The sequence below is a fragment of the Stegostoma tigrinum genome, chromosome 45 (assembly GCF_030684315.1).
Source record: "Stegostoma tigrinum isolate sSteTig4 chromosome 45, sSteTig4.hap1, whole genome shotgun sequence".
In the NCBI taxonomy this organism is placed as follows: Eukaryota; Metazoa; Chordata; class Chondrichthyes; order Orectolobiformes; family Stegostomatidae; genus Stegostoma; species Stegostoma tigrinum.
Genome location: NC_081398.1, coordinates 2,595,213 through 2,620,755, shown reverse-complemented (window position 1 = coordinate 2,620,755; position 25,543 = coordinate 2,595,213). Strand labels below are relative to the sequence as shown.

General features: G+C 48.1%; 1 protein-coding gene across 1 annotated transcript in view; it reads left to right on the top strand.

Moving 5' to 3' along the window:
* LOC125448777 (segment polarity protein dishevelled homolog DVL-2) overlaps positions 1-20,413 on the top strand; it is a 34,083-nt gene extending 13,670 nt beyond the window's left edge. The window contains exons 6-15 of the mRNA XM_059642570.1: positions 1,083-1,173; positions 1,649-1,718; positions 2,889-3,028; positions 4,238-4,314; positions 11,300-11,367; positions 12,244-12,378; positions 14,535-14,666; positions 15,153-15,329; positions 17,247-17,474; positions 19,172-20,413. Of these exons, the coding sequence (XP_059498553.1) occupies positions 1,083-1,173; positions 1,649-1,718; positions 2,889-3,028; positions 4,238-4,314; positions 11,300-11,367; positions 12,244-12,378; positions 14,535-14,666; positions 15,153-15,329; positions 17,247-17,474; positions 19,172-19,611 (1,558 nt within the window). The 3' untranslated portion in view covers positions 19,612-20,413. The remainder of the gene's footprint in view (positions 1-1,082; positions 1,174-1,648; positions 1,719-2,888; positions 3,029-4,237; positions 4,315-11,299; positions 11,368-12,243; positions 12,379-14,534; positions 14,667-15,152; positions 15,330-17,246; positions 17,475-19,171) is intronic.
* The last annotated feature ends 5,130 nt before the right edge of the window (positions 20,414-25,543 follow it).

Sequence of the window (25,543 nt, the reverse complement as noted above, 5' to 3'; positions counted from 1 at the left end):
CAGAAATTCTTACATATTAAATATGTAATAATCGGCAAAAATACTATACTCAAAGGTACATATTTTAACAGCACTCATTATTTTAAACTGTACTTCATTTTTTTTAAACTTATACCATCAATTTAGCATTCTGCTAAATGGGGTCTGTTCTGCTATTTAAATGAGCTGCATTTTTAAATAATGCTGTATCATGTTCTATGCCCACACAAGTTTGTGTTTTAGAAATAGTGTTCCCCTAATTGTCAGTTGCATTATGGCCAATTTGCATTGCTGGAACACGTGTTATAGGAGCACCTCCTGTACAGTCAGGGCTGAGTTAAACAAGGTTTCTGATCTTCAGGAGAATTAAGTGTTATGGACGGGTTTGCAGGCCAACTCCTCCAGTGTCTTATATTTTTGTCTTTTAGTTCCTGAAAGACTAAGCAGGCCACTTTTGGAATACTGTGTTAGCTCTGGTCCCCTACCTTGAGAAAAGATATTGTTAAACTCGAAAGGGTTCAGAAAAGATTTACAAGGATGTTGCCAGGGTCGGAGGGTTTGAGCTACAGGGAGAGACTGAATCGGCTGGGGCTGTTTTCCCTGGAGCGTCAGAAGCTGAGGGGTGACCTTGTAGAGGTTTATAACCTCATGAGGGGCATGGATAGGGTGAATAGCCAAGGTCTTTTCCCCAGGGTAGTGAAGTCTAAAACTGGAGGGGCATAGGTTTAAGGTGAGAGGGGAAAGATTTGAAAGGGGTGTAAGGTGTAGCTTTTTCATGCAGAGGGTGGTGCGTGTATCGAGGAAGTGGTGGAGGCTGGTACAATTACAACATTGAAATGACATCTGAATGAGGACATGAATAGGAAGGGTTTAGAGAGATATGGGTCAAATGCTGGCGAATGGGACAAGCTTAATCTAGTCCTTCTGGTTAGTGTGGATGAATTGGACCGAAAGTTCTTATTCTGTGCTGTATGACTGACTCTACAACCCATTTCACAGCAAGCTTGTTGCTGTGATCTTACACAGACCAGTGGGGAGTGAGAGCACCCGGTGGGGCTGTTCGGATTTTATTTTAGTTGTTTGTTTATTCCTCCCCCCTCTAGATTCAGCAGCTCCACAGAACAGAGCACCAACTCCCGGATCCTGAAGCGTCACCGGCGCAGACGGAAACAGAGGCCCCCGCGACTTGAGCGTGTAAGAGTGTGTGGTCACCCCCTGAGCTGTTGGTTTTGTCCTCACGGTTTTTCTCTCTGTTTCTGTTTGAATCATGAAAGCTAACCCTGAGCGAGCGAGAGGGTTTTCAGCCTCTTACTTCCTGAGAGACTCATGCTGCCTCCTCCCACCGCCCCCAATTAAACACCCTGAGATTTTACCCACGCTGTCTCCCCTATCCCTCCCCCCAACCAATCTGTAACATCCCGTGTAACACCCTGAGATTTTATCCATGCTCCTTTCCTGAGTCCCGCAAATCAGATTGTTGTAGATTTCCGATTGTTTGTAGATTTTCTGGGGGTGAAGGGGTGCATCTGGACACATCCTACACAGAGGACTATTCAAATAGTCTGACTGGTCTCCACCTTTCTCCCTTTCAGCTGTTGATCCAGTTGCTTTGTGAATATTTGTAATTGTCCATATCTGACCTTGCTTTTCTGTTTCTAATCCCATGCAGGCTTCCTCGTTCAGCAGCGTCACTGACTCGACAATGTCCCTGAACATCATTACAGTCACATTGAACATGGGTAAGGGAATAACCATGATCTGGAAAGCTGCTGCTAGATACAGGTTGTACAGGCTGTGCTCAAGAACCTCCCACACTGGAAACACGAACAGGACTAGATCATTCAGCCCATTGAACCTGGTCCACCATTCAGTCCGACCAGAGATGATCTTCACTTTCGACTGTACTTGACTACTGCCTCCATCGTCCCTCAATTCCCTGTGACACTAAAAGTATGTCTACTCTCGCTTAAATACGTTCAGTGCTCGAGCACCTGCAACCGTTCTGGGGAGGATGATTGCAAACATTCACAACCCTCTTAAAATTATTTCCCATCTCAGTCCTAAATGATCAGCCCCTTTTATACTTGGACTGTAACCTTGCCTGCCATTTCTCAACAGCAACCCCAAGCTTTAGATCCCCATCTCAGCATGTACTTTGACAATTGCCTCAGAATGTTTGATGAAACCACCTCTGATTCTAAACCCCAGGGTGCATCAGCTTGAAATCTAGTAAATCTTCATTGTATTGGATCCAAAAAAACAAAACTGGGGTCCAGAGCTGCACACGCTGTTCCAAGTGTGCTCGGTGCCAAGGTTTCAGTGCAGTGTGAGTGACTGTCTCTAGCGTATGCATAGAAATTTCAGCGTGAGAACAGGGTCGTTTGGCTTGCGTCCGGAGCACGGAACTGAAAGGTTTGTCAGCCAAGGCTCTGGTAGCTCTTGTTTGCAAAATCCAGGCTGACACTCCCAGTACTGGTGATCAGGGAATATCACATTGTTGAAGGTGCAGTCTGTTGGATGGGTATCTAGCCAAGGCTCCCTAGGAAGTGTAGTACCCCACAGTATAACTGAAGAAAGGTATGGGGGATTTCACCAAGCGTCCTGGTTGATATCTGCCCCTCAAGCAAGCCACTGAAGCACCTTGGTCATATATCACTTTGCTGTTTGTGGGAGCTTTCTGCATGCAAATTGAGTGCTGCATTTCCCACGGTATAACAGTGACCACATTTCTCAAAGTCGCAAACTGCCTGAGGTCATAAGCAGCGTTCTGGAAATACAGACTTTTCACTTCTCTTCAAAAACAAAAACCAATCCTATCACTGACTAAATGCAGCAGTTGAAACCTCACTTGGCTTGAACCTACCCACAATCAAAACCAAAAGTACTGATTCTGCTTCCTTCACCTCTAGAGAAGTACAACTTCCTGGGCATCAGTATTGTTGGCCAGAGTAATGAGCGAGGGGATGGAGGGATCTACATTGGCTCAATAATGAAGGGTGGAGCAGTGGCTGCAGATGGGAGGATCGAACCTGGTGACATGCTGTTACAGGTGGGTGCAAACAGCCCCTCACGTTTTGGAAACTGAAGGTTCAGTTTCTGACGTAAGCAAGGTGGACACTGCATAGTGTGCACAGGTGTAGTAAATAAGAGAGCGGGGATAGTGGCATCATTTCCCCGTGTAGTTAAATGCTGCTGACATCGAAGTGGAGCAGAGTCCCAAAGGCATTGGGACCGCTCCTCCCAGTCGATCACTGTCGATGTTCATAGTTGTCCCTTACCTTCCAGCATGGGATTAGCTGCTGCGCGAGCTGTTTTGCTTCACCTCTCCTACTAGCAGGGAAGCAGCATTTAAACACAGTGTACCAGCAACCCGTCCCCACCAGACTGGAGATTGGAAAGAAGTCACTTTGACACAGTGCACTTGACCATCTGAGCAAATTCTCATATTTGAGACCTAATTTTATTGCATTCCTTCTCGGGATGGTGGTGTTGCTGGCTGGGCCAGTACTTTGTCTCCCATCCTGACGTGGAATGAGAAGGTAGGAATGGATGTTATTGAATTGTTGCAGTCTGTCATGTAGCTGCACCCAGACTGCTTTCTGGAAGGGAGTTCCAGGATTTTGACCTTGTGATAGAGGAGGAGCAGTGATGTATTTCAAAGTCAGGACGATGTATGGCTTGAAAAGGAATTTGCGGCTGGTAGTGTTCCTGTGCATTCTCTGCCCTTGTACTACTTTGGTGTTAGAGCTTACAGCTTTGGAAGGTGCTCTCTGAGGAGCCTTGCATTGTTACTGCTGTGAATCTCATAAACGGTCCATACTGCTGTGACCGTCAGCGTTATGGAATTGAATGTTGAAGGTGGTGGACAGGGTGCCAGTCATATTTTGTCCTTCATGGTGTTGAGCTGCTTGAGTGTTGTCGGAGCTGTCCCGTCCAGGCAAGTGGGGAGCATTCCAACACATTGCATCTTTCGAATTCTGCACCATTTCTGGAAAGTTTGGGAACATGTAACTCATCATAGAGTTTTCAGCTTGTCACCTGCTCCTGTTTCATTAGTGTCTGCATGATTTGCCAACGATGTTTCTTACATCGATAATAGAAGATTCAGTGATTGTTAGTGCTGTTGAAAGTCCACTTATTGAAGTGAAGAGTCAGTATCTAGTTATGACAGGTGTGAAACCTTTTTGTTGGCTGTAGAATGGGTAGTTTTGCTTGTGTCGTCTGCATCACTCACTCAAGCTCCTTTTGTCCGCTTCAGGTGAATGACATCAACTTTGAGAACATGAGCAATGACGATGCTGTGCGGGTTCTGAGAGAGATCGTTCACAAGCCCGGGTAAGTGATGCTTTTGAACCATCTCTCAGCTTGAGAAATCCACTTGACCATATCTTCACATGTAGACTGTGATGATTGTTGCTTGCTGGCCTTGTAGAGGGTGCAGTGCGGGTGTAGTAGCGAGAAAAACAGGGCTGTCTTGGCCTGTATTTGCTTGTGTTGAAGATTAAGGGATGTCTGAATGGATTAGAAAAACAATAGGGCAAATAGAGGGAAACCATTTCTTCTAGGGGAACAAGTTTCAAATGTAATCCAAAGTTAAAAGCAGGCAATGCAGCAGTGATGTCAGGAAGCACTCCTTCAAACATCAGGGAGTGAGCATTTGGAGCTCTCCCACCAGAAACCTGATGACACTGGTAGTGACTTAGAAAATTCAAAGCCAAGATTTTGTTGAGTTTGGGTATTAAAGATTATAGATGCAAGGCAGGTCGATAGAATTAAAAAAAAACAGAGCAACTACCTTTTAATTGAATAGCGTTGGAAGCTCAAGAGTTTTTTTTAAAATTAATTTGTGGAATGTGGGTGTTGCTGGCTGGGCCAGCATTTATTGCCTTTGACAAGGTGGCGTGAGCTGCCGCCTTCAAGTGCTGCAGTCCACCACAGTGCCCCCTTAGAGAGGGAATTCCAGGATTTTGACCCAGCAACATTACAGAGAGGCGATATATTTCCAAGTCAGGGTGGTGAGTGGCCCAGGGGTGTGTGGGTTATAGGGGAATGGGGCTAGGTTGGATGCTTCAAGGGGCGATGTGGGCTTGTTGGGCTGAAGGGCCTGTTTCCACACTGTAGGGAATATAATCCAATGTAATCCCTTGGCATTCGACGGTGTTACCATCACTGAATCCTCCACTATCATCACCCTGGGAATTATCATCGACCAGGAACTCAACTGGACTCACCACATATGGCATCTTGCAGGGGGTGGTGTTCCCATGTACCTGCTGCCCTTGTCCTTCTAGATGGAAGTGCTTGTGGATTTGGAGGGTGCTGCCTGAGGACCTTTGGTGAATTTCTGCAGAGCATCTTGTAGATGGTACACACTGCTGCTACTGAGCGTCAGTGCTGGAGGGAGTGGATGCTTCTGGCTGTGGTGCCAATCAAGCAGGGGCTGCCTTGTCTTGGATATTGTCAAGCTTCTCGAGTGTTGTTGGGGCTGCACCCATCCCGGCAAATGGGGAGTATTTCATCCCGCTTGTGACTTTCGCCCTGTAGATGGTTGACAGGCTTTGAGGAGCCAGGAGGGGAGTTATTTGCCGCAGTATTCCCAGGCTCTGACTGTTCTTGTAGCCACTGTGTTTATGTGGTGAGTCCAGTTGAGTTCCTGGTCGATGATAATTCCCAGGGTGATGATAGTGGAGGATTCAGTGATGGTAACACCGTCGAATGCCAAGGGATTACATTGGATTATATTCCCTACAGTGTGGAAACAGGCCCTTCGGCCCAACAAGCCCACATCGCCCCTTGAAGCATCCAACCTAGACCCATTCCCCTATGACCCACACACCCCTGAACACTACGGGCAAGTTAACATGGCCGATCCACCCGGCCTGCACATCTTTGGACTGTGGGAGGAAACTGGAGCACCCGGAGGAAACCCATGCAGACATGTGTAGAATGTGCAAACTCCACACAGACAGTCGCTCAAAGCTGGAATTGAACCCAGGTCCCTGGCGCTGTGAGGTTACAGTGCTAACCGCTGAGCCACCGGTTAGATTGTTCCTCATTGGTGATGATCATAGCCTGGCATTTGTATGACTCGAGTGTTAAATGCCGCCTGTCAGCCCAAGCCTGGATATTGTCCAGATTTTGCTGCATTTGAACATGGACTGTGTCATTAACTGAGGAGTCAGAGATGGTGCTGAATATTGTGCAATCATTGGCGAACATCCCCACTTCTGACTTTATCATGGGGGCAAGGTCATTGATAGGTTGGGCCAAGGACACTACCCCAAGGAGCTCCTGCAGAGATGTCCTGGAGCTGAGATGATTGACCTCCAACAACCATGACCGTCTTCCTAAGCGTCAGGTCTGACTCCAACCACCCCAATACCTATCGATTCCAGTTTTGCTCGGTCTCCTTGATGCCACACTTGGTCAAATGCAGCCTTGATGTCAAGGGCTATCGCTCTCACCTTGTCTCTGGAATTCAGTGCTTATGTCTATGTTTGACCCAAGGCTGTAATGGGTTCAGCAGCTGAGCTGGCGGAACCTAAACTGGGTGTCACTGAGCAGGTTATTGCTGAGCACGCGGTACTTGAAAGCGCTGTGGATGACACTTTCCATCTCTTTACTGATGATCGAGAGGAGACTGATGGGGCGGTAATTGTCCGGGTTGGATTTGTCCTACTTTTTGTGTTCAAGACACGCTTGGTCAATTTTCCACATTACCAGGTAGATATCAGGGTTGTAACTGTACAGTAACAGCTCGGCTAGGGGAGTGACAAGTTCTGGTGTACAAGTCTTCAGCACCATTCCCGGAATATTGTCATGGCCCTCTAGCCTTTACAGTATCCAGTGTCTCCAACTGTTTCTTGATATCAAGTGGAGTGAATCGAATTGGCTGAAGACTAGTATCTGTGATGCTGGGGACCACTGGAAGAGGCTGAGATGGATCATCCACTTGGCACTTCTGGCTGAAGATTGCTGTGAAAGCTTCAGCCTTACCTTTAGCACTGATCTGCTGGGCTCGTCCATCATTGAGGATGAGGATATTTGTGGAGCCACCTCCTCCAGTGACTTGTTTAATCGTCCATCACCATTCACAACTGGATGTGGCAGGACTGCAGAGCTTAGATCTGATCCGATTGTTGTGGGATCGCTTAGCTCTGTCTGCCACTTGCTGCTTATGCTGTTTGGCATGTAGTCCTGTTTCGTGGCTTCACCAGGTTGATTTCTCCCCTTCAGGTACGGCCTGGTGCTGCTCCTGGCCTACACTACCGCAGTCTGCATTGAACCGTGGTTGATCCCCTGACTTGATGGTAATGGTTGAGTGGGGGATATGCTAGGCCATGAGATTACAGATTGTGCTGGAGTACAATTCTGCTGCTTTTGATGACCCACAGCACCTCATGGATGCCCAGTATTGAGCTGCTAGATCTGTGCAAAGTCTGTCCCATATAGCATGCTACTCGTGCCACACAATACGATGGAGGTTATTCTCAGTGTGAAGGTGGGACTTCATCTCCACAAGGACTGTGCGATGATCACTCTTACCGACACTGATGGACAGATGGGTCTGCAGCCGGCAGATTAAGGATGAGGTCAAGTATGATTTTCCCCCGGGTTCCCTCACCTCCTGCCACAGACCCAGTCTAGCAGCTCTGCCCTTTAGGACCTAACCAGCTCGATCAGTAGCACTGCGGCCGAGCCACTCTTGCTGGTGGACATTGAAATCCCCCACCCAGAGGATGTTTTGTGCCCCTTGTCATCCTCAGTGCTTCCTCCAAGTGTTGTTCAACATGGAGGAGTACGGATTCATCAGCTGAGGGAGGAGGTTTGCTTGCCATGTTTACCCTGAAGCCATGAGACTTTGTGGGGTCTGGAGTAAATGCTGAGGACTCCCAGAACAACTCCGTCCCGACTGTATCCCACTGTGTTGCCCCCTCTGCTGGGTGTGTCCTGCCGGTGGGACAGGACATATCCAGGGACGGTGATTGTGTTGTCTGGGATGTTGTCTGTGAGGTATGATTCTCTGAGTATGACTGTGTCACGCTGTTGCTTGAACAGTCTGTGAGACATCTCTCCCAATTTTGGCACTAGCCCCCAGACGTTAGTGAGGAAGGCCTTGCAGGGTCAACAGGGCTGTTTCTGCCATTGTCAGTTACAGTGCCTAGGTTGCTGCCTGGTGATCCATCCAGTTTCATTTTGTTGGGCCTTTGTAATGATTGGTACAACTGAGTGGCTTGCGAGGCCCTTTCAGAGGGTAGATGAGAGTCAACCACACTGCTGTGGATGTGGATTCACATGTAGGCCAGACCAGGCGTGGGTGGCAGGATCTCTTCCCTAAAGGACATTAGTGAACCAACAATGGATAATGGTCTCATGGTGATCAGTAGGTTCTTAATACCAGATTTTCTTTTTAATTGAATTCAATTGCTACAATCTGCTGTAGCGGGATTCCAGCTTGGGTCCCCGGAGCATTAGCTGAGTTTCTGGATTAATCCCAGCGATAATATGACTGGGCTGTTGCCTGCTTTCTGTTACACTCAAGGGTCAGTGCAACATGGAAAGGTCGAGTAACTGGTGAAAACAGTGTTATAGATTTAAAAGGAAGAATGGTGGAAACTCCAACCTGGGGGTTTTGTACAGGGGCCCATTCTCTGCAAACAGAATCTGTGTATTATTTTGCAGGCCCCAGGAGCCTGGGAACCTGACCGGTTTGCCACGGCTAGTGCCTCATGCAACAGGCATCCTGCCCTCCTGTGGTGCGAAAGGTTGCGATAGTTTGAAACTTGGCATTCTTGCATGTGTCCTGATGGGTGTGAGATAAAAAGCATTGACAGCATGTCTCTCTTTCCGATGCCATTCCAGTTCTGCACTATCCTGGTTCTTTGGTTTTAGTTATCGCATGCCCTAAGGAGACTTGCAGTCATAGAGGTAACTTGTCAGCATTGACCAGATTTCCAAAATTAATCCAATCTCATTTTCTGGCATTTGGCCCCTATCCCTCTAAACCCTTCCTATTCATATACCCAAGATAACAAAGTGTGAAGCTGGATGAACACAGCAGGCCAAGCAGCATCTCAAGAGCACAAAAGCTGATGTTTCGGGCCTAGACCCTTCATCAGAGAGGGGGATGGGGAGAGGATTCTGGAATAAATAGGGAGAGAGGGGGAGGCGGACCGAAGATGGAGAGAAAAGAAGATAGGTGGAGAGGAGAGTATAGGTGGGGAGGTAGGGAAGGGATAGGTCAGTCCAGGGAAGATGGACAGGTCAAGGAGATGGGATGAGGTTAGTAGGTAGGAAATGGAGGTGCGGCTTGGGGTGGGAGGAAGGAATGGGTGAGAGGAAGAACAGGTTAGGGAGGCGGAGACAGGCTGGGCTGGTTTTGGGATGCAGTGGGGGGAGGGGACGAACTGGGCTGGTTTTGGGATGCAGTGGGGGGAGGGGAGATTTTGAAGCTTGTGAAGTCCACATTGATACCATTGGGCTGCAGGGTTCCCAAGTGGAATATGAGTTGCTGTTCCTGCACCCTTCGGGTGGCATCATTTGGCACTGCAGAAGGCCCATGATGGACATGTCGTCTAAGGAATGGGAGGGGGAGTTAAAATGGTTCGCGACTGGGAGGTGCAGTTGTTTATTGCGAACCGAGCGGAGGTGTTCTGCAAGGCGGTCCCCAAGCCTCCACTTGGTTTCCCCAATGTAAAGGAAGCCACACCAGGTACAATGGATACAATATACCACATTGGCAGATGTGCAGGTGAACATCTGCTTAATATGGAAAATGATTTTGGGGCCTGGGATAGGGGTGAGGGAGGAGGTGTGGGGGCAAGTGTAGCACTTCCTGCGGTTGTAGGGGAAGGTGCCGGGTGTGGTGGGGTTGGAGGGGAGTGTGGAGCGAACAAGGGTGTCACAGAGAGAGGTCTGTCCGGAAGGCAGACAAGGGTGGGGATGGAAAAATGTCTTGGGTGGTGGGGTCGGATTGTAGATGTCGGAGAATGATGTGTTGTATCCGGAGGTTGGTGGGGTGGTGTGTGAAAACGAGGGGGATCCTCTTTGGGCGGTTGTGGCAGGGGCGGGGTGTGAGGGATGTGTTGCGGGAAATGCGGGAGACGCGGTCAAGGGCGTTCTTGACCACTTCATTGGGAAAGTTGCGGTCCTTAAAAGAACTGGGACATCTGGGATGTGCAGGAGTGGAATGCCTCATCCTGGGAGCAGATGTGGCAGAGGCGGAGGAATTGGGAATAGGGGATGGAATTTTTGCAGGAATGTGGGTGGGAGGAGGTTTATTCTAGGTAGCTGTGGGAGTCGGTGGGCTTGAAATGGACATCAGTTTCTAGCTGGTTACCTGAGCTGGAGACTGAGAGGTCCAGGAAGGTGAGGGATGTGTTGGAGATGGCCCAGGTGAACTTGAGGTTGAGGTGGAAGGTGTTGGTGGAGTGGATGAACTGTTCGAGCTCTTCTGGGGAGCAAGAGGCGGTGCCGATACAGTCATCAATGTACCGGAGGAAGAGGTGGGGTTTGGGGCCTGTGTAGGTGCGGAAGAGGGACTGTTCCACGTAACCTACAAAGAGGCAGGCATCGCTGGGGCCCATGCGGGAGCCCATGGCCACCCCCTTTGTCTGTAGGAGGTGGGAGGAATCGAAAGAGAAGTTGTTGAGGGTGAGGACGAGTTCGGCTAGGCGGATGAGGGTGTCGGTGAAGGGGGACTGATCGGGCCTGCGGGACAGGAAGAAGTGGAGGGCCTTTAGGCCATCTGCATGCGGAATACAGGTGTATAGGGACTGGACGCCCATGGTGAAAATGAGGTGTTGGGGACCAGGGAATTGGAAGTCCTGGAGGAGGTGGAGGGCGTGGGTGGTGTCACGGACGTAGGTGGGGAGTTCCTGGACCAAAGGGGAGAAAATGGAGTCCAGATAGGTGGAGATGAGGTCGGTGGGGCAGGAACAGGCTGAGACAATGGGTCGACCAGGGCAGGCAGGTTTGTGGATTTGGGGAAGGAGATAGAAATGTGCCGTAACAATTAATGAAACTGTCAATAGCTTCAGAATGGACAACTCACTTGTGGATGACAAAATCATCTGTAATTAGTGCACTGAGCTGAGACTTCTCACAAAGAAAACAGTCGCTTCCAGTTTAGTTGTGTTAGGTTCAATGTTTACTCTGCTTCTGAATATAATGAAGGTGAATCTTGTTGAAGCAGTTCTGGATCATGATGACTGCGGGAGGTTCCTTTCCCATTGCCAGGTCTCCTGTGATGGACTGTCCCACATTTCAAAGCTGCACACTTTTTACTCGACTTTAATCTCCTCGTTTTCCTCTCTTTAAGGCCAATCATTCTAACAGTTGCCAAATGCTGGGACCCGTCACCTCAAGGCTACTTCACTTTGCCCAGAAGTAAGTGTTGTTTGAGCTGTTAGAAGATTTAACGTGTTGCTGTGCTGTGGAGATTGATGTTTAATGATGTCTAATGAAAGTTGATTTTCTAATGCCTTAGACTGGAAGATTTTGATGATTCTTCACTGTGTCCATCAAACACTCCCAGGACAGGAACAGCATGGAGTTAGGTACAGAGCAAAGCTCACTCTACAATGCCACCGTTAAAGATTCTTGAGACGGGGCAGCACAGGGTTAGATACACCCCTAAAAGCTGCCTCTATACTGTCCATATCAGACAATCACAGGACAGGGACGGCACAGGGGTTAGATACAGAGTCAAGCTCACTTTACACATCAGATGCTCCCAGGATAGCGACAGCAAAGGATTAGATACAGAGTAAAGCTCCCTTTACGCTGTCCTCCATCAAACACTCCCAGAACAGGCACACAGTGATTAGTTTGATTGTTATTTTTCCAGAATATAGGTATGAATGGGCTGATTGGCCTTCTGCTATCCTGATTCTCTCTGACTTTGCTGGAAAGCGATAGTTTAGAATTTGGTTGAGGATAGAGCCTCGGAGCATTGAGGACCAGGCAGCGTATGTCACTGTTTGAATTGATTGTGCCACGAGGGCCCAGACAGGAAAATTGACCAGTTGGACGATGGCCTGCTGGGCACTGTTTGCAAACAGGCCTCTCCCAAATCAGTGTCTTTGGGCACAGTTAGAAGGGAAAGAGACAGACAGGAATTTAATGGTTCAGATATTGAAATGCATCGCCACTTGGTTTCACCCTTTGTTGAATTACTAGCTTGCTCCAAATTCCGTCCTAGTTTCTATTTCCTTGTTTCCCTCTTATACACACTGATGCGATTCTCTGTTCCTCTTCCTGTAGATGAGCCAGTCAGACCTATTGATCCCGCAGCCTGGGTGTCTCATTCTGTTGCGTTGACTGGTGCATATCCAGCTTATGGTGCCAGCTCATCCATGAGCACCATCACCTCGAGCAGCTCCATTACTGAAACCGAACGTAAGTGAATCCAGTGGTTCCGCTGTATCAAGCAAGAGGGTTGAACCTTGCATATGGTGTAATTTGGGTTAACGTCTGTCTCAGATCGCTGGCATAATGCCCGTGAAACTTACCGAAATGTGGTGGCAGTAATGACAATTGCAAGCATCAACCCATACGGAGCATGGGTGCCACTACTTTGGAGCGCGCTGTGTGCCTGCTCTGGCTCAGTGAACAAGCAGGAGTAGACATTCAAACTCCCTTGAACCTACTTTGCCATTCAGGACTGCCATGCCTGATCTTGGGATTCAACTTTACTTTCCTGACTGTTCACAAGATACTGCTAATCTGTCTATAATGCCCGTAAATATAATCAACAATACAGTATCCATAATCCTCTGGGCAAGAGAATTCCAAAGATTCCGAATGAAGAAAATCTTCCACCTCTCGGTCCCAAATGATTGGCCAATTCTCCTGAAAGTCTGTCTCCCGTTCCCTGCTTGTTTTAGATTCCTCAAAAGTTAGAAATAATCCCTCCCCACCTACCCTGTCCAACCTCTTCACAATCTTGAATGTTGCTATGAATCACCCGTTGTTTTCCTAATCCCCTGAGAATATCTTTGATGTTTACTTGACTTCTTGTCATGGGGCAGCGCTGTTATCCTAGAGACCAATCTGGTGAATCTTCGCTGTGCTGCTAATATATATAAACTCAACTGGGTGTGCATGGCCAAAGATGGTCACATGAGCAGGATTTAAGGGTGGCGTGCCAGGTTCACTGGTTAGCACTGCTGCCTCACAGCTTCGCTGACCTGGGTTCAATTCCACCCTTAGCTGACTGCCCGTGGAGTTTGCACAATTTCCCCGTGTGTGTATCTGCTGCCACAGCCCAAAGATGTGCAGGTTAGGTGGATTGGCCATGGGAAATTGTCCCACGGTATCCAGGGATGTGCAGGCTGGGCAGGTTAGCCATGGGAAACGCAGGCTGACAGGGATGGGGGGGTGGGGGTGGGATGTGTGTGTTGGTGGGGGGTGTGGGGCGATGCTCTTCAGCAGGTCATTGTCAACTCGATGGGCCAAATGACTTGCTTTCACACTGTAGGGGCTCTAGGATTCTAAGTAGCTAATACATAGTACTCATTAGCCTCGTTGCGCTGGTTCACATATAATAACCCTGTCATTAAGGGCTCAGCTTCCAGCCATTCCTGAACTTGACGGAAAAGATTTCTACTCTGAAATGATCCTGCTTCTTATTCCCATATATGTAGCTAGCCCGGAGTGTTTTTGGAATTTTGCATTGAGGTGTTAGCCTCCTCGTTTGGTCACACAGGATTGACCAACTTAATTCTGAATGATTGACCAGGATGTCCAGTTTGGGGCATCTGTCTTCTCCAAAGAGACTTTTCCCCTGCCGAGTCCACTAGGATGATGGCCCGAAGTTGGTTAGGTAATATGGGACATGGTGGGCGTTGTTATGAATAGAACTACGTTTGTTTTTTTTTTAAAACAAAGTTGTTTTTAAAGAGTGTCTTTTGCGACCAATGGGCCACTGAAGCACTTTTGAAGTCACTTTGGTGGTTGCTGTTGTTATGTAGGAAACTTTGGGCACGGTAACATCCCACAAACAGCAACGTGATCATGACTGGATATAATGTGCTTCTGATTTTAGCAAACATTGTCCCAAAGATGCTGGGTAGAACTGCCCAGTTCAGTTGCAAAATGTCATTTTGAAATGTATCATGCAGAACAGATGGGCCTCTGTTTGATGTCTCATTTTAACGCCAGCACCTCTGACAGTGCAGCACTGCCTTGGGACTGTGCTGGGAGGGTCATCCTTGGTGTGGGACTTGAACCTGAAACTTTCAGAGAGGTGAGGGAGCTTCTAACTGCTGAGCCACAGCTGGTGGGGTGGAAAGCTGGAGTAAAGGTTCACGCCCCAAATGATCATCTTCTGATCTTGAACATCGCCTTTGGCTCAGCGTGGTAACAGGAGAGAGCTTAGCTCCATCTCCAGTTAGTGGGCAGTTCCCAGGGTCTGCCAGTCATTTTATAGACATCAGGATGAAGGGCAAGAATAACTGGAGCGAATAAATATTCTGTTTGTATTGGGCTTGAGGCCTCTGTTTAGATCTGTGGCGATTCTTGTGCTGTAACCAATTTGCAAAATTTTTCTCTAGGTTTTGATGACTTTAACCTATCAATCCACACGGATATGATGTCTGTTGCTAAGGCAATGGCTTCCCCAGAATCTGGCCTTGAGGTTCGAGACAGGATGTGGTTGAAGATTACAATCCCCAATGCATTCTTAGGTGGGTAATTTCTTGAACAGTCCTTTATCGCCCAACACCCCTGCCGTGGTGTTGACTGCAAACAGATGTGAAGCTCCTTTTAACTCAAGGTGGAAATGAAATAACATGTAACCACAATATTTCAGTGTGGCATACAGCTCATTCATGGTCTAACTACCTGAGGTTCCAGCTTGTCCAGGAACAAGGTTATTTTGCTGTGTAACTACAAATTTACTAGCCTAGAGTTAGGGCTAGTCATTACCCGTTTGTGGCCACGGTTTATTCAGAAGTGTATGCGTTAATCACAGTGTAACTGTCTGGTGTCACCCTCCAACAGGATAAGGAGGATTACTCACTCTGTGACTCTGTACTGACCAGTGTGATTCGGTTCTCTCTGTGTCTTGGAGACCCCCTACTCAAGACCATTTGCCTTGCTTGTTTGTCGCCCTGGCTAAACTCACTGAGCCAGCAACCTGGGACTAAACTTTGTGTTCCTGACTCTCACAGGCTCTGACGTTGTGGATTGGCTGTACCACCACATCGAGGGCTTCCAGGACCGCAGGGAGGCGAGGAAGTATGCGAGTAACCTGCTGAAAGCTGGCTTCATCCGTCACACAGTCAACAAGATCACCTTTTCTGAGCAGTGTTACTACATCTTCGGGGATTTCAGTGGTTGTGAAAATTGTGAGTGCGTGCACGAGAGCCGATCCTCTCCACCTGATCTTGGGTGATGAGATTTCAAGGAACTAATTTCAGAAAAGCCTTTACATATTAGGGGACGGAAGCTTTCCTGGTCTTACAGTGCATTGGGGATTTGAGCAGGATGTAGTGGCCTTGGAGCATCAGAGATACCAGGGCTCTCACAGTTCGTTTACAAAGACTGGGTTTCACAGATTACATTTATTTCCTGAATTGAGGCAACTAAGTAGTGATCTGGGGTTTGATTGGATCGATTTGCACTGTTGAGGGGGGCACGTGGCTCAGTGGTTAACACTGCTGCCTCACAGCACCCGGGACCCGGGTTCAATTCCACCCTCGGGGGACTGTCTGTGTGGAGTTTGCACATTCTCCCCGTGTCTGTGTGGGTTTCCTCCGGTTTCCTCCCACAGTCTAAAGCTGTGCAGGTTAGGCTGGCTAGACCATGCTATATTGCCCACAGTGTCCAGCAATGTGCAGGCTAGATAGATTAGCCTTGGGAAGTGCAGGGTAGGCTAGGGGTGTGGGTCTGGCTGGGATGCTCTTTAGAGGGTTGGTGTGGACTCGATGGGTCAAATGGCCTGCTTCCACACTGGTCAAGGGGCATCCGAGAGCAAGAGGGCAGAACCTCAAGAAGCAGATGATGTTTCCAGTCTGATGTAACTGTACTTCAGGTATTGAGAACTTCTTCAGCAATAGGAGCAGTTGACCATTTGACGTGCTGAGTCTGCTATGTCATTCAATGTGGTCTTGGTCTTTAACTCCACTTCGCTGCCTGCTCCCCCGATCCCTGAGACAAGCCGAATGATCCCAGCTTTAAATTTAGTCAATGGTGGAAGCCCCGCCACCCTTTGTGGGAGAAAATTCCAAAGATTCACATCCCCCTGAGCGAAGAAGTTTCTCCTTGTCTCAGTGCTAAATGATTTGTCCCTCTACCTGAGACAATGCCCCCATGTTTTTGTTTCTCCGCTGCCTGGGGAATCAATCTCTCAGCACTCTATCCAGCCTCTTCATACTTCAATGAGACCGCATCACATTCAAAAGTCTTGCAGCTGTACAGCACAGAAACAGACCCTTTGGTACAACTTGTCCGTGCTGACCAGCTACAGTAAACTAATCCAGCCCTATTTTCTGACATTTGATTCTTCCAGGATCGCCAGAATAAAAACATCAGAAGCAGAATATTTAAAATTTGACGGCTTTTTCTTCGCTTAAAGTATTGGTGGAACGAAGGAATAGATGCAAGATACAGGTCACCCACTATCTAATTGAATGGCATGTTGGACTCGAGGCTGACTGACCACATATTGTTCCTGTGGATTAGTTTGCTTAGAGGGAGGGTCTGGAGAAGTCTGGGGAAATAGGTCTGGAGAAGTCACTGGGTAGAATGAATACCCAAGGATGTCAATGAGAATCGAGGTGGCTGTGTGGGTCAGAGGGGCTGTTGGAATGATTCTGTAAATAGGTAACCATGAAGGTGGAATACATCTCCGCAAGAGGGAAGGAGCATGTCACAGCAGGTTCGAAGCTGTTGGGTGTTTCCGGAGGGATGAAGCATTGAGATGGATTTGGGACAAAATGAGAGGAAAATGGCTGCCTTGATGTGATCGTTGTTCTTTGTGTGCTGTTGATTGGCTTGGACATGTTGCACTGTGAAGCAGAACTAGCTGGAGAAAACCAGCAGGTCTGGCAGCATCTGTGGAAGAAAGCAGAGCTAACTCCTCCATCAGAACACTGACGAAAGTCACCAGACTTGAAATGTTAACTCTGCTTTCTCTCTGCAGATGCTGCCAGGCCTACTGAGTTTCTCCAGTGGTTTCTGTTTCAGATCTCCAGCATCCGCGGTTCTTTGGTTTAGTTATGTTGTGGCATTGTGAACTGGTTCATGTTTCTTTCCCAACGCAGACTTGGCCAATCTCTCACTGAATGACAATGATGGTTCGAGTGGGGCCTCAGACCAGGACACGTTGGCCCCCCTGCCTCACCCGGGCACCACCCCGTGGCCAATAATGCACTCCTTCCAGTATCCCTACCCACCTCCACACCCTTACTCCACACAGCCACCCAGTTACCATGAGCTAACTACCTACAGCTACGGGGGAGGAGGAAGTGCCGGCAGCCAACACAGTGAAGGTGAGTTACGGATTTGGGACATTGTGCCTCTGCTAGGTGGTTTTGCTGGTTCATTGAAACACTGAGTAGCTTCGAGTCATAGAGTCGTGCTGCATAGAAATAGGCCCTCCGGTCCAGCTCGTCCATGCCAAGCAGATATCCTAAATTAATCCAGTCCCATTTGGCCCATGTCACTCTAAACCCTTCCCATTCATAATCCCATTCATTTTCCTCTGATGCTGCTTGGCCTGCTGTGTTCATCCAGCTTCACACTGTGTTATCTCAGATTCTCCAGCATCAGCAGTTCCTACTATCTCTGTTCATATACCCGTCCAGGTGACTTTTAAATATAACTGTACCAGCCTCCACCACTTCCTCTGGCAGCTCATTCCATACACACATCACCCTCTGTGTGAAAAAGTTACCCCCTCAGGTCCCTTTTAAATCTCTGCCCTCTCGCCTTAAACCTCAGCCCTCTAGTTTTGGACACCCTGTTATAGGAAAAAGACTCTGGCTACTCACCCATCCTTGCCCCTCGTGATTTTATAAACCTCTACAAGGTTACCCCTCAGCCTCCGATGGACTGGGGAAATAGCCCCAGCCTATCCAGCCTCTCCCTATAACTCGCTTGTTTGAGTTGGTATTCCCACTGGCAGTAGGGCATCATGGATTTTAAGGCAGATCCACGCAAGGATATGTAGCGATAGGGTAAAATGTGGTAAGCATGAACCCAAGTATGAGAGGGATGAACTTTGAGGCAGGATTCACTCTAAAAGGTGAGGCCACATTGGGTCCAAGGCCTTTGTAGACGGCCACTTGCTGTCACTGTGGCTTTCTTGGTCAGTTCAGCAGTGGTTTTGTTGCAAACATTTCGTCACTCTGCTGGGTAGCATCATCGATGTTCTGTCCTGCTTTTTATTAATATACCTCTGTTTGCTGGGGTATTTGGTATTACGTTGAGTTCTTTTCTCAGTGGTTTATACACACGGTCTAATTCAATGTGTTTATTGATAGAGTTCCATTGTCTATCTGATGGTCAGTTGTACTTCTTCTGTGAGTCTGTTGCTCCTTAGTGTTGATTCCAGTTCAGCCGGGAAGTCAGTCTTTTTAGTGTCTCTGTGGTTATAATTCAGTCTGCGTACTAGGGTGGTATTCTTAGTCCCCTTGAGTGGTCGGTCCGAGATGTTTTTGACCCATGAATCTGTGTTGCCGATGTGGGTGATTTCGGATGGTTTTCCTTGAAGGGCTATTATTTTCTTTGTTCTGGCCTTTCGTTGTTGTAAGCCGATGGCTTCTTCAAGCGTGTATGTCCGTTCCTTCTCGGCTGCGTTGGAGCACAGAGTTTTTTTTTGGCACACAATTTCCCCACTCGTATTTGTGGGCATCGTTGATGATAACTCTTACTATTGTGTGGCCATGTCCCGCTGTCCCCCGTGCCTGTGGACTGTTGATCACTGGTTTATATTTTAAGCTCTGGGGTCGTACCTGCTCTCTCAGGCATTTTCGCAGCACGTATAGTTGTTTGCGCTCAGTCGGCTGGCGTTTGTTTCCCACTGCGCCTTGAAGATGTCGCGCCTGCAGTGTTTAAAGTTTTTTGAGAAGATTTGTAGCTCGAGATGTGGATGAGGCTGTGGACGTATTCACCGAGACTAAGCTCGCTTACTCATGCAGTAACATTGTCACCGTTCCTCATGGACCCGTGATTTCTTCCGTTGCAGGAAGCCGGAGCAGTGGGTCCAACCGCAGCGAGAGCGAGAGGCGCACGGGCAAAGACAAGGACAGTAAAACGGTGGATTCCAAGTCCGGCAGCGGCAGCGAGTCGGAGTACTCCACCCGGAGCAGCGTGCGCCGCGAGCACGCTGGGAGCGAGCGCTCGGCTGCCAACAGCGAGCACAGCCATCGCAGTCACCACCATTCGGTCATGGGCAGCGTGCGCTCCCATCATTCTGTCCATGCCTATGGGCCGCCGGGGGTCCCGCTGCAGTACAACCCCCTGATGGTGATGATGATGCCTCAGTCACCGTCTTCCGCTGCCGTGCCCCCCGGGGCACCGCCGGTCCGCGACTTGGCCTCAGTGCCTCCTGAGCTCACCGCCAGCCGTCAGTCCTTCCACATGGCCATGGGAAACCCCAGCGAGTTCTTTGTGGATGTCATGTGACTTGCTGGTGGAGCAACACTTGTCTGATATTCTCTCTCTCTCTCTCTCTCTCTCTGTCTGTCTCTCTCTCTCTCCCTCTTTCCTTTTGTGTTGCCACGTCAGCCGCAAAGCCGGAAGGTGAAGATCCCAGTGCTGACATTGTAAATAAGGTCACTTTTCACACCCAGCTTTGCGTGGAGCCCACCACAATCCTGAAACACTAACCGTGGAGGGCCAGCTACCTCGGCAGCTGCTGTCGTTGAGACAACATGAGGCGGCCGGTGCTGGAGCCGAAACCAAGACAAGTATTTCAAAACAAACTGTGTTTTTTTAGTATAATTTAATTGAAGTACCAATTAACAAGTGCAATTCTAGTCTTTTATTTCTTGTTTATTTTATATATTGTATACCAGGACCGAGTATTATCCTCCACTGTAATCACTACGTCCCTGACGGGTTTGTACCTGCAAACTCCTCCATGTCGCCTGCAAAAAAAAAAAAAATTTAAACAATTGCATGGCAACTGCGTACGAACTGCCCTGGTGCTGATGTTTTGATATCGCAACATTGCAGAGTATTTGGTAGAGGGCAGTTCTGATGGTCAGCCTTCAGTTGCCAAGTAGTGAAATTTCAGGGACCAAGTGTAAAGCCTGGGCTTGTTATTTTAAAAAATTGTAGAGTAATGGTAACTCGGTTACCCTGTTGGAATGTTTTCAGAAGGAAAGTCCACTGGTAATCAAGTTGTTAGCTCAGTATTGCAATGATTTTTGGATTTTTTTAAAGAATAAATAAACTTTACAGTCTTATGACTCTTTGCAGTAAACCCAATGGCGTCTCACTGACTTTTTCCATCCTGTTTTGCAGCCACTGTCTCAATATGACTCAATGTGAGGAGCACTTTGAGCTTGGCCTCACTTCTTTCTGAAGTCTCACCAGCGGCAGGTTGCACTGTTTGTAATTAAATCTTCCCACATAACCTCACAGAAGCACTTGCAAAAAAGAGCCTGGTACTGAACCACTTGACATAATAGGCCAAGTGACTAGAAGCTCAGCCAGACAGGTAGGTCTTAAAGGAACAGGGAGGGAAATCTGGAGAGGTTTAGGGAGGAATTTCCACAGCTTTGGTACCAGGCAGCAGTAGGCACTGCCACCAGTTGTGGAGCGATGGGAATTGAGGGAATTCCCAAGGGGCAGGAATTAGAGGAGCTCAGAGAGAATGGATTTTAGCTGCTGGTGGATGTTACAGTATGGGACAGGTTTGTCAGAATGGAGGTAGTTACACAGACATGGGGAGGATTGTAGGGCCGGAGGAAGTTAAAAATAGGGAGAGGGATCAGGTTTGGAGGTTGAAGACACGACGAGTGAAGGATTCAGAGGAGATGAGAGGTGGAGGTCGTAGGGAGGGGTTGTGGAGTTGGAGATGGCTGCCAGAGCTGGAGGAACAATACAGAAACAGGTAGAGTTGTAGGGTACTGGAGAATATTTCAGAGATGTGTAAGGTCGTTGGGACCAAAGTAGGTCACAGTGTCAGCGAGTTTTAGGTAATTGGAGGAGAGGGCAGAGGTATGATGGGTTGTAGGCTCCAGAGGATATTATAGAGAGTGGTTTAGGGGCCTGGAGGAGGTGACACAGACAGGGAGGTGGGTAGGGGCCTGGAGGAGGTGACACAGACAGGGAGGGGGTGTAGGGCCTAGAGGAGGTGACACAGACAGGGAGGGGCCTGGAGGAGGTGACAACAGGGAGGTGGGTAGGGGCCTGGAGGAGGTGACACAGACAGGGAGGTGGGTAGGGGCCTGGAGGAGGTGACACAGATAGGGAGGGGGTGTAGGGCCTAGAGGAGGTGACACAGATAGAGAGGGCCTGGAGGAGGTGACACAGACAGGGAGGTGGGTAGGGGCCTGGAGGAGGTGACACAGACAGGGAGGGGCCTGGAGGAGGTGACACAGATAGGGAGCCGGCCAACACTTTGGGCTCTGACTAGGTGACCCAGAGCCACTTCCTGCTGGTACATCCAGCACAAATGGATGTAATGTTTTCCTTGATAAAATAGATGTTGACTTTTGCATGAGCAATATTTTGACGAGATTAAGAACCCATCGTCTCGCTATCACAGTTTTGTCTGGTGGGAATGACATTTAGCCAGCCCCACCTCTAGAAGCAGTGAATTATAATTTAAAGAGCTTTTGTGGAGGTAGATCTACCTTGTGTATTGTAATATCATGATAAACAAAAGCAATATGTCCAAACCTAATCCATTTTGTTCAGGTTCTTTTCAAGCTATAGAGAAGTGTAGCAGAACCACATACTGATTGTGTATTTTAAATCCGTATGAATTACTCCATCATCTTTAGAAGCAGGTGCCTTTCCCCTGCCTCCTGCATGATCCCGTTGATCATCAACAGCATCTTCCTCAGCCGTCATATCACCACCATCCAAATCATTTCAGCAAAAACAAAACCATCTGTGCCATCAAGATAATGCGGTGTGGAGCTGGGTGAACACAGCAGGCCAAGCAGCATCTCAGGAGCACAGAAGCTGACGTTTAGGGCCTAGGCCCTTGTGCCATCAGGTGCGTTTCTGTCATGATTTAATGGCTGCCTGTGTTCTGATCTTACCTCAGGCCTCCGCAGTCCATTCAGTTGGAATTGAAACATTAGAGCCCGTACCTCCCTTGGTCAATCTTGTTTCCAGTTAGTCGTTCCACGTTTTTCTCAAACAACCCTTGTAGAAACTATTTGCAGGGGTGTCCTGTGGTTGAACGAGGCTAGTTGGACCACCAAGAATCACTGCCCATAAAGACACTCACCATTTTTCCTAGAATGCTTTTTGGATGCATCACAGCTTGGTGCGGCAACTGCTCTGCCCTGAGCCATAAGAAACTACAGAGCGTTGTGAACACAGCCCAGTCCATTGTGCAAACCAGCCTTCCGTCCATTAACTCCATCTACACTTCTCACTGCCTCATAAAGGCAGCCAACAAGCATCAAAGACTCTTCCAACCTCTTCCATCAGGCAGAAGCTACAAAAGCTTAAACACAAATTCCAATGGATTCAAGAACAGCTTCTTCCCTGCTGTTACTAGATTTCTGGATGGACCTCTCAAATGTTAAATTTCATGATGAACTCTCTCTCTGTGCCCCTTCTCTGCTCCTGTAACATTGCTTTCCTCGCTCTGTTCTATCACCTTTAATGCACTTTGTTTCTGCTTCTGCTGCACGCAAAACAAAGCTTTGTATCATGTACCCAGGTACGGTGAAATAATAAATCAATGACAAATGTGTTCTGACCGTGCCCTAGTCAAAGAGATGATCCCCCAGCCTAAATCTTCCCTCATCTGTCCCTCCTTCCCTGAATTGTGAACATCACCAACCACTCCTTTTGGGAATTATTGATCTTGCTTAACACCGGCAGTTTAATCCTTGTGTTGAAACAATCTTTTGCTGAAATAAATAATCTTGCTCTGAATGAGAGTCGCACATGACTTGAAGCAGGAACTCTGTTTCTCTCCACAGATGCTGCCAGACCACCTGAGTTTCTCCAGCAATGTGTGTGAGAAGCTTTGCCCTGTCTGATAAACACAGTAGCGTGACAGTGATTCTGGTTCTTTCATTGCCAGTTGCCTTCATTAGCACCGGTTGTCTCTTCACAGCTGACAGGCTGACCTGTTAAATTTCCAGAGTCTGCGCCACATTCTGAATGCAGTGTCTCTTCTTCAGCCGGTGCTTTGATACAAATGGCTGAAAATGCGATAACTCTGTTGTCAGGTTCTGTTGGGAGATCATGTGGAATCTTGGTCTTCTGTTGCAGTGCAAAATTGTTTCTCTACAGAAACCTTCAGCACAGTCCAGAGCTGGCTTTAAAAACCCGCATTCTGCTGCTTGTTTCAGGGAGAAGATTCTGACAGATCCTCAGGCAGCTGAGAGACCATTTTCTGGCGATTTTTCACAGGTGTCTTTTGCAACTTCATTTTGTCACGCACTCAGCTTCCCTCTGCTCGCTTGTTTATTCCTGCTCACTGGGTGGGAAGCATAATCCCATTTCATAATGTTTTTCTTCCACGTCTTTCTAGTTATTCGTCCATCATATAATTCTCGGTTTGAAATGTGCTGCGTATCGGTTATTTGTTGCCGAATTAGCGTGGGATTGGTGCACCCAGAGGCAGGAGCCTTGACATCACGCGTTGATGTGCAGACACAACGGGCTGAATGGTCACCTTTTGATGGTATGCCATTCAGGACCTTGTGCGGGCAGTGTTGGTGATACTGCTTTAGTGCTTTTGAGGCATCTGCTGTTGACTGTCCACATTCACATGATGCTGCCCGCGTGAGATCCTGAGAGTCTGCTGAGTGGAAAGATGCGCCAACACCAACATCCTTAACCAGGCCAATGTGCCAGCATCCAGGCACTGACCACCACTGCTCGGCTGTGATGGCCTGGGACAATCGTTTGCATGACCGATACGAGGTCTCCCCGAGCAGGTGCTCTACTTTCCAGCTTCGAAACAGCAGGCAAGCCCCAGGCGGACAGCGGAAATGCTTCTGTGATACTTCTCTAGTGAGGCCTTGAGGGTACGTCTTTCCCACAGACACCTGGAATCACTGGCCCAGGACTGTCCACAGTAGAGGAGCAGCATCCAGGAAGTCATCGAGCTCCTCAAGCCTTGCTGCCAGGAAGAGAAATGGAAGCCGGGCGGAAACAGTGAAAGGAGCAACACTCCACTGACGCTCCACCCACCTCTTCCTGTGACCCACCACCTGCCCCAAGTGTTAACAGAGCCTATGGTAGCACCATCTGCCTGTACAGTCCCCTACAGACTCACCCTGAGAGCAGAAGGGAGTCATCTTTGCCTGCAAGGGACCACCAATAACGATGATCCAGAATCTGTCAACTGGATGAGAGATCAATTTGGTTTTGAGTTCACTGTCAAGCAGGGAGCTTGGATTTGTTTTGGTCAAATGTTTGGAATTAACTTGTGCACAAGACTGAATATTACTTCAGTATGTATATGCTATTTCAATCAACAACTCCTGGAGCCTTAGTTTGTCCCATCGCATGCTGGAGTATTCATGAACTTCAGCAATGCAGAGAGTCAGAATAAGTAGATTTTTTCATTTCTGAAGAAGGGTCTAGACATGAAACGTCCGCTTTCCTGCTCCTCTGATGCTGCTCGACCTGCTGTGTTCATCCAGCTCTACACCTTGTTATCTCTGATTGTCCAGCATCTGCAGTTTCTACTATCTCAGATACAGATTTTTTTCCTCATTGGGAGGATGTTAGTAGTGGGCTGCTACAGGATTCAGTCCTCAGGCCCCAGCTATTTACAGTCAATACCGATGACTTAGATGTGGGGATAGCAGGTGACATAGCCAAATTTGCATTAAAATACATGGGAAAGTAAGTTGCAATAAAGAAGTTTACGAATGGTTGTGAAGAGCTCGGGTGATTGGGCCAAACTTTAGCAGATGAAATTTAATGTGAATAAGGTTGGAGGAATAGAAAGGCACCTTATTATCTAAATGGAGAAACTTCCGAGTGCTACGGTGCAGAGGGATCTGGGTGTCCTCGTACATACAGCACAGAAAACTAATATGCAGGTACAGCAGTGTAATAAAGAAGGCAGTGTTCACATCCTTGCCAAAAGGGCACAGTATGAAAGCTGGGAAGTTTTCCTGCAACTGTACAAGGCTTTGTCAGACCAGGCCTGGAGTGTTGTGTATAAATTTGGACCCTTACTTGACGAGTGGTGAAGAGTATTGAAGGTAGTTCAGACGAGGTTCGCTAGATTGATTCCAGAGATGCGGGCTTTTTCTAATGAAGAGTGGTTGAACAGTTTAGGCAGATACTAAGTTCAGAAGAATGAGAAGAGATCTAATTGAAGTATATGAGATGCTAAAGGGATTGATGAAGACATAGAGAGGATGTTCCGTTACCTGGAGGTTATTTTCTTAACATC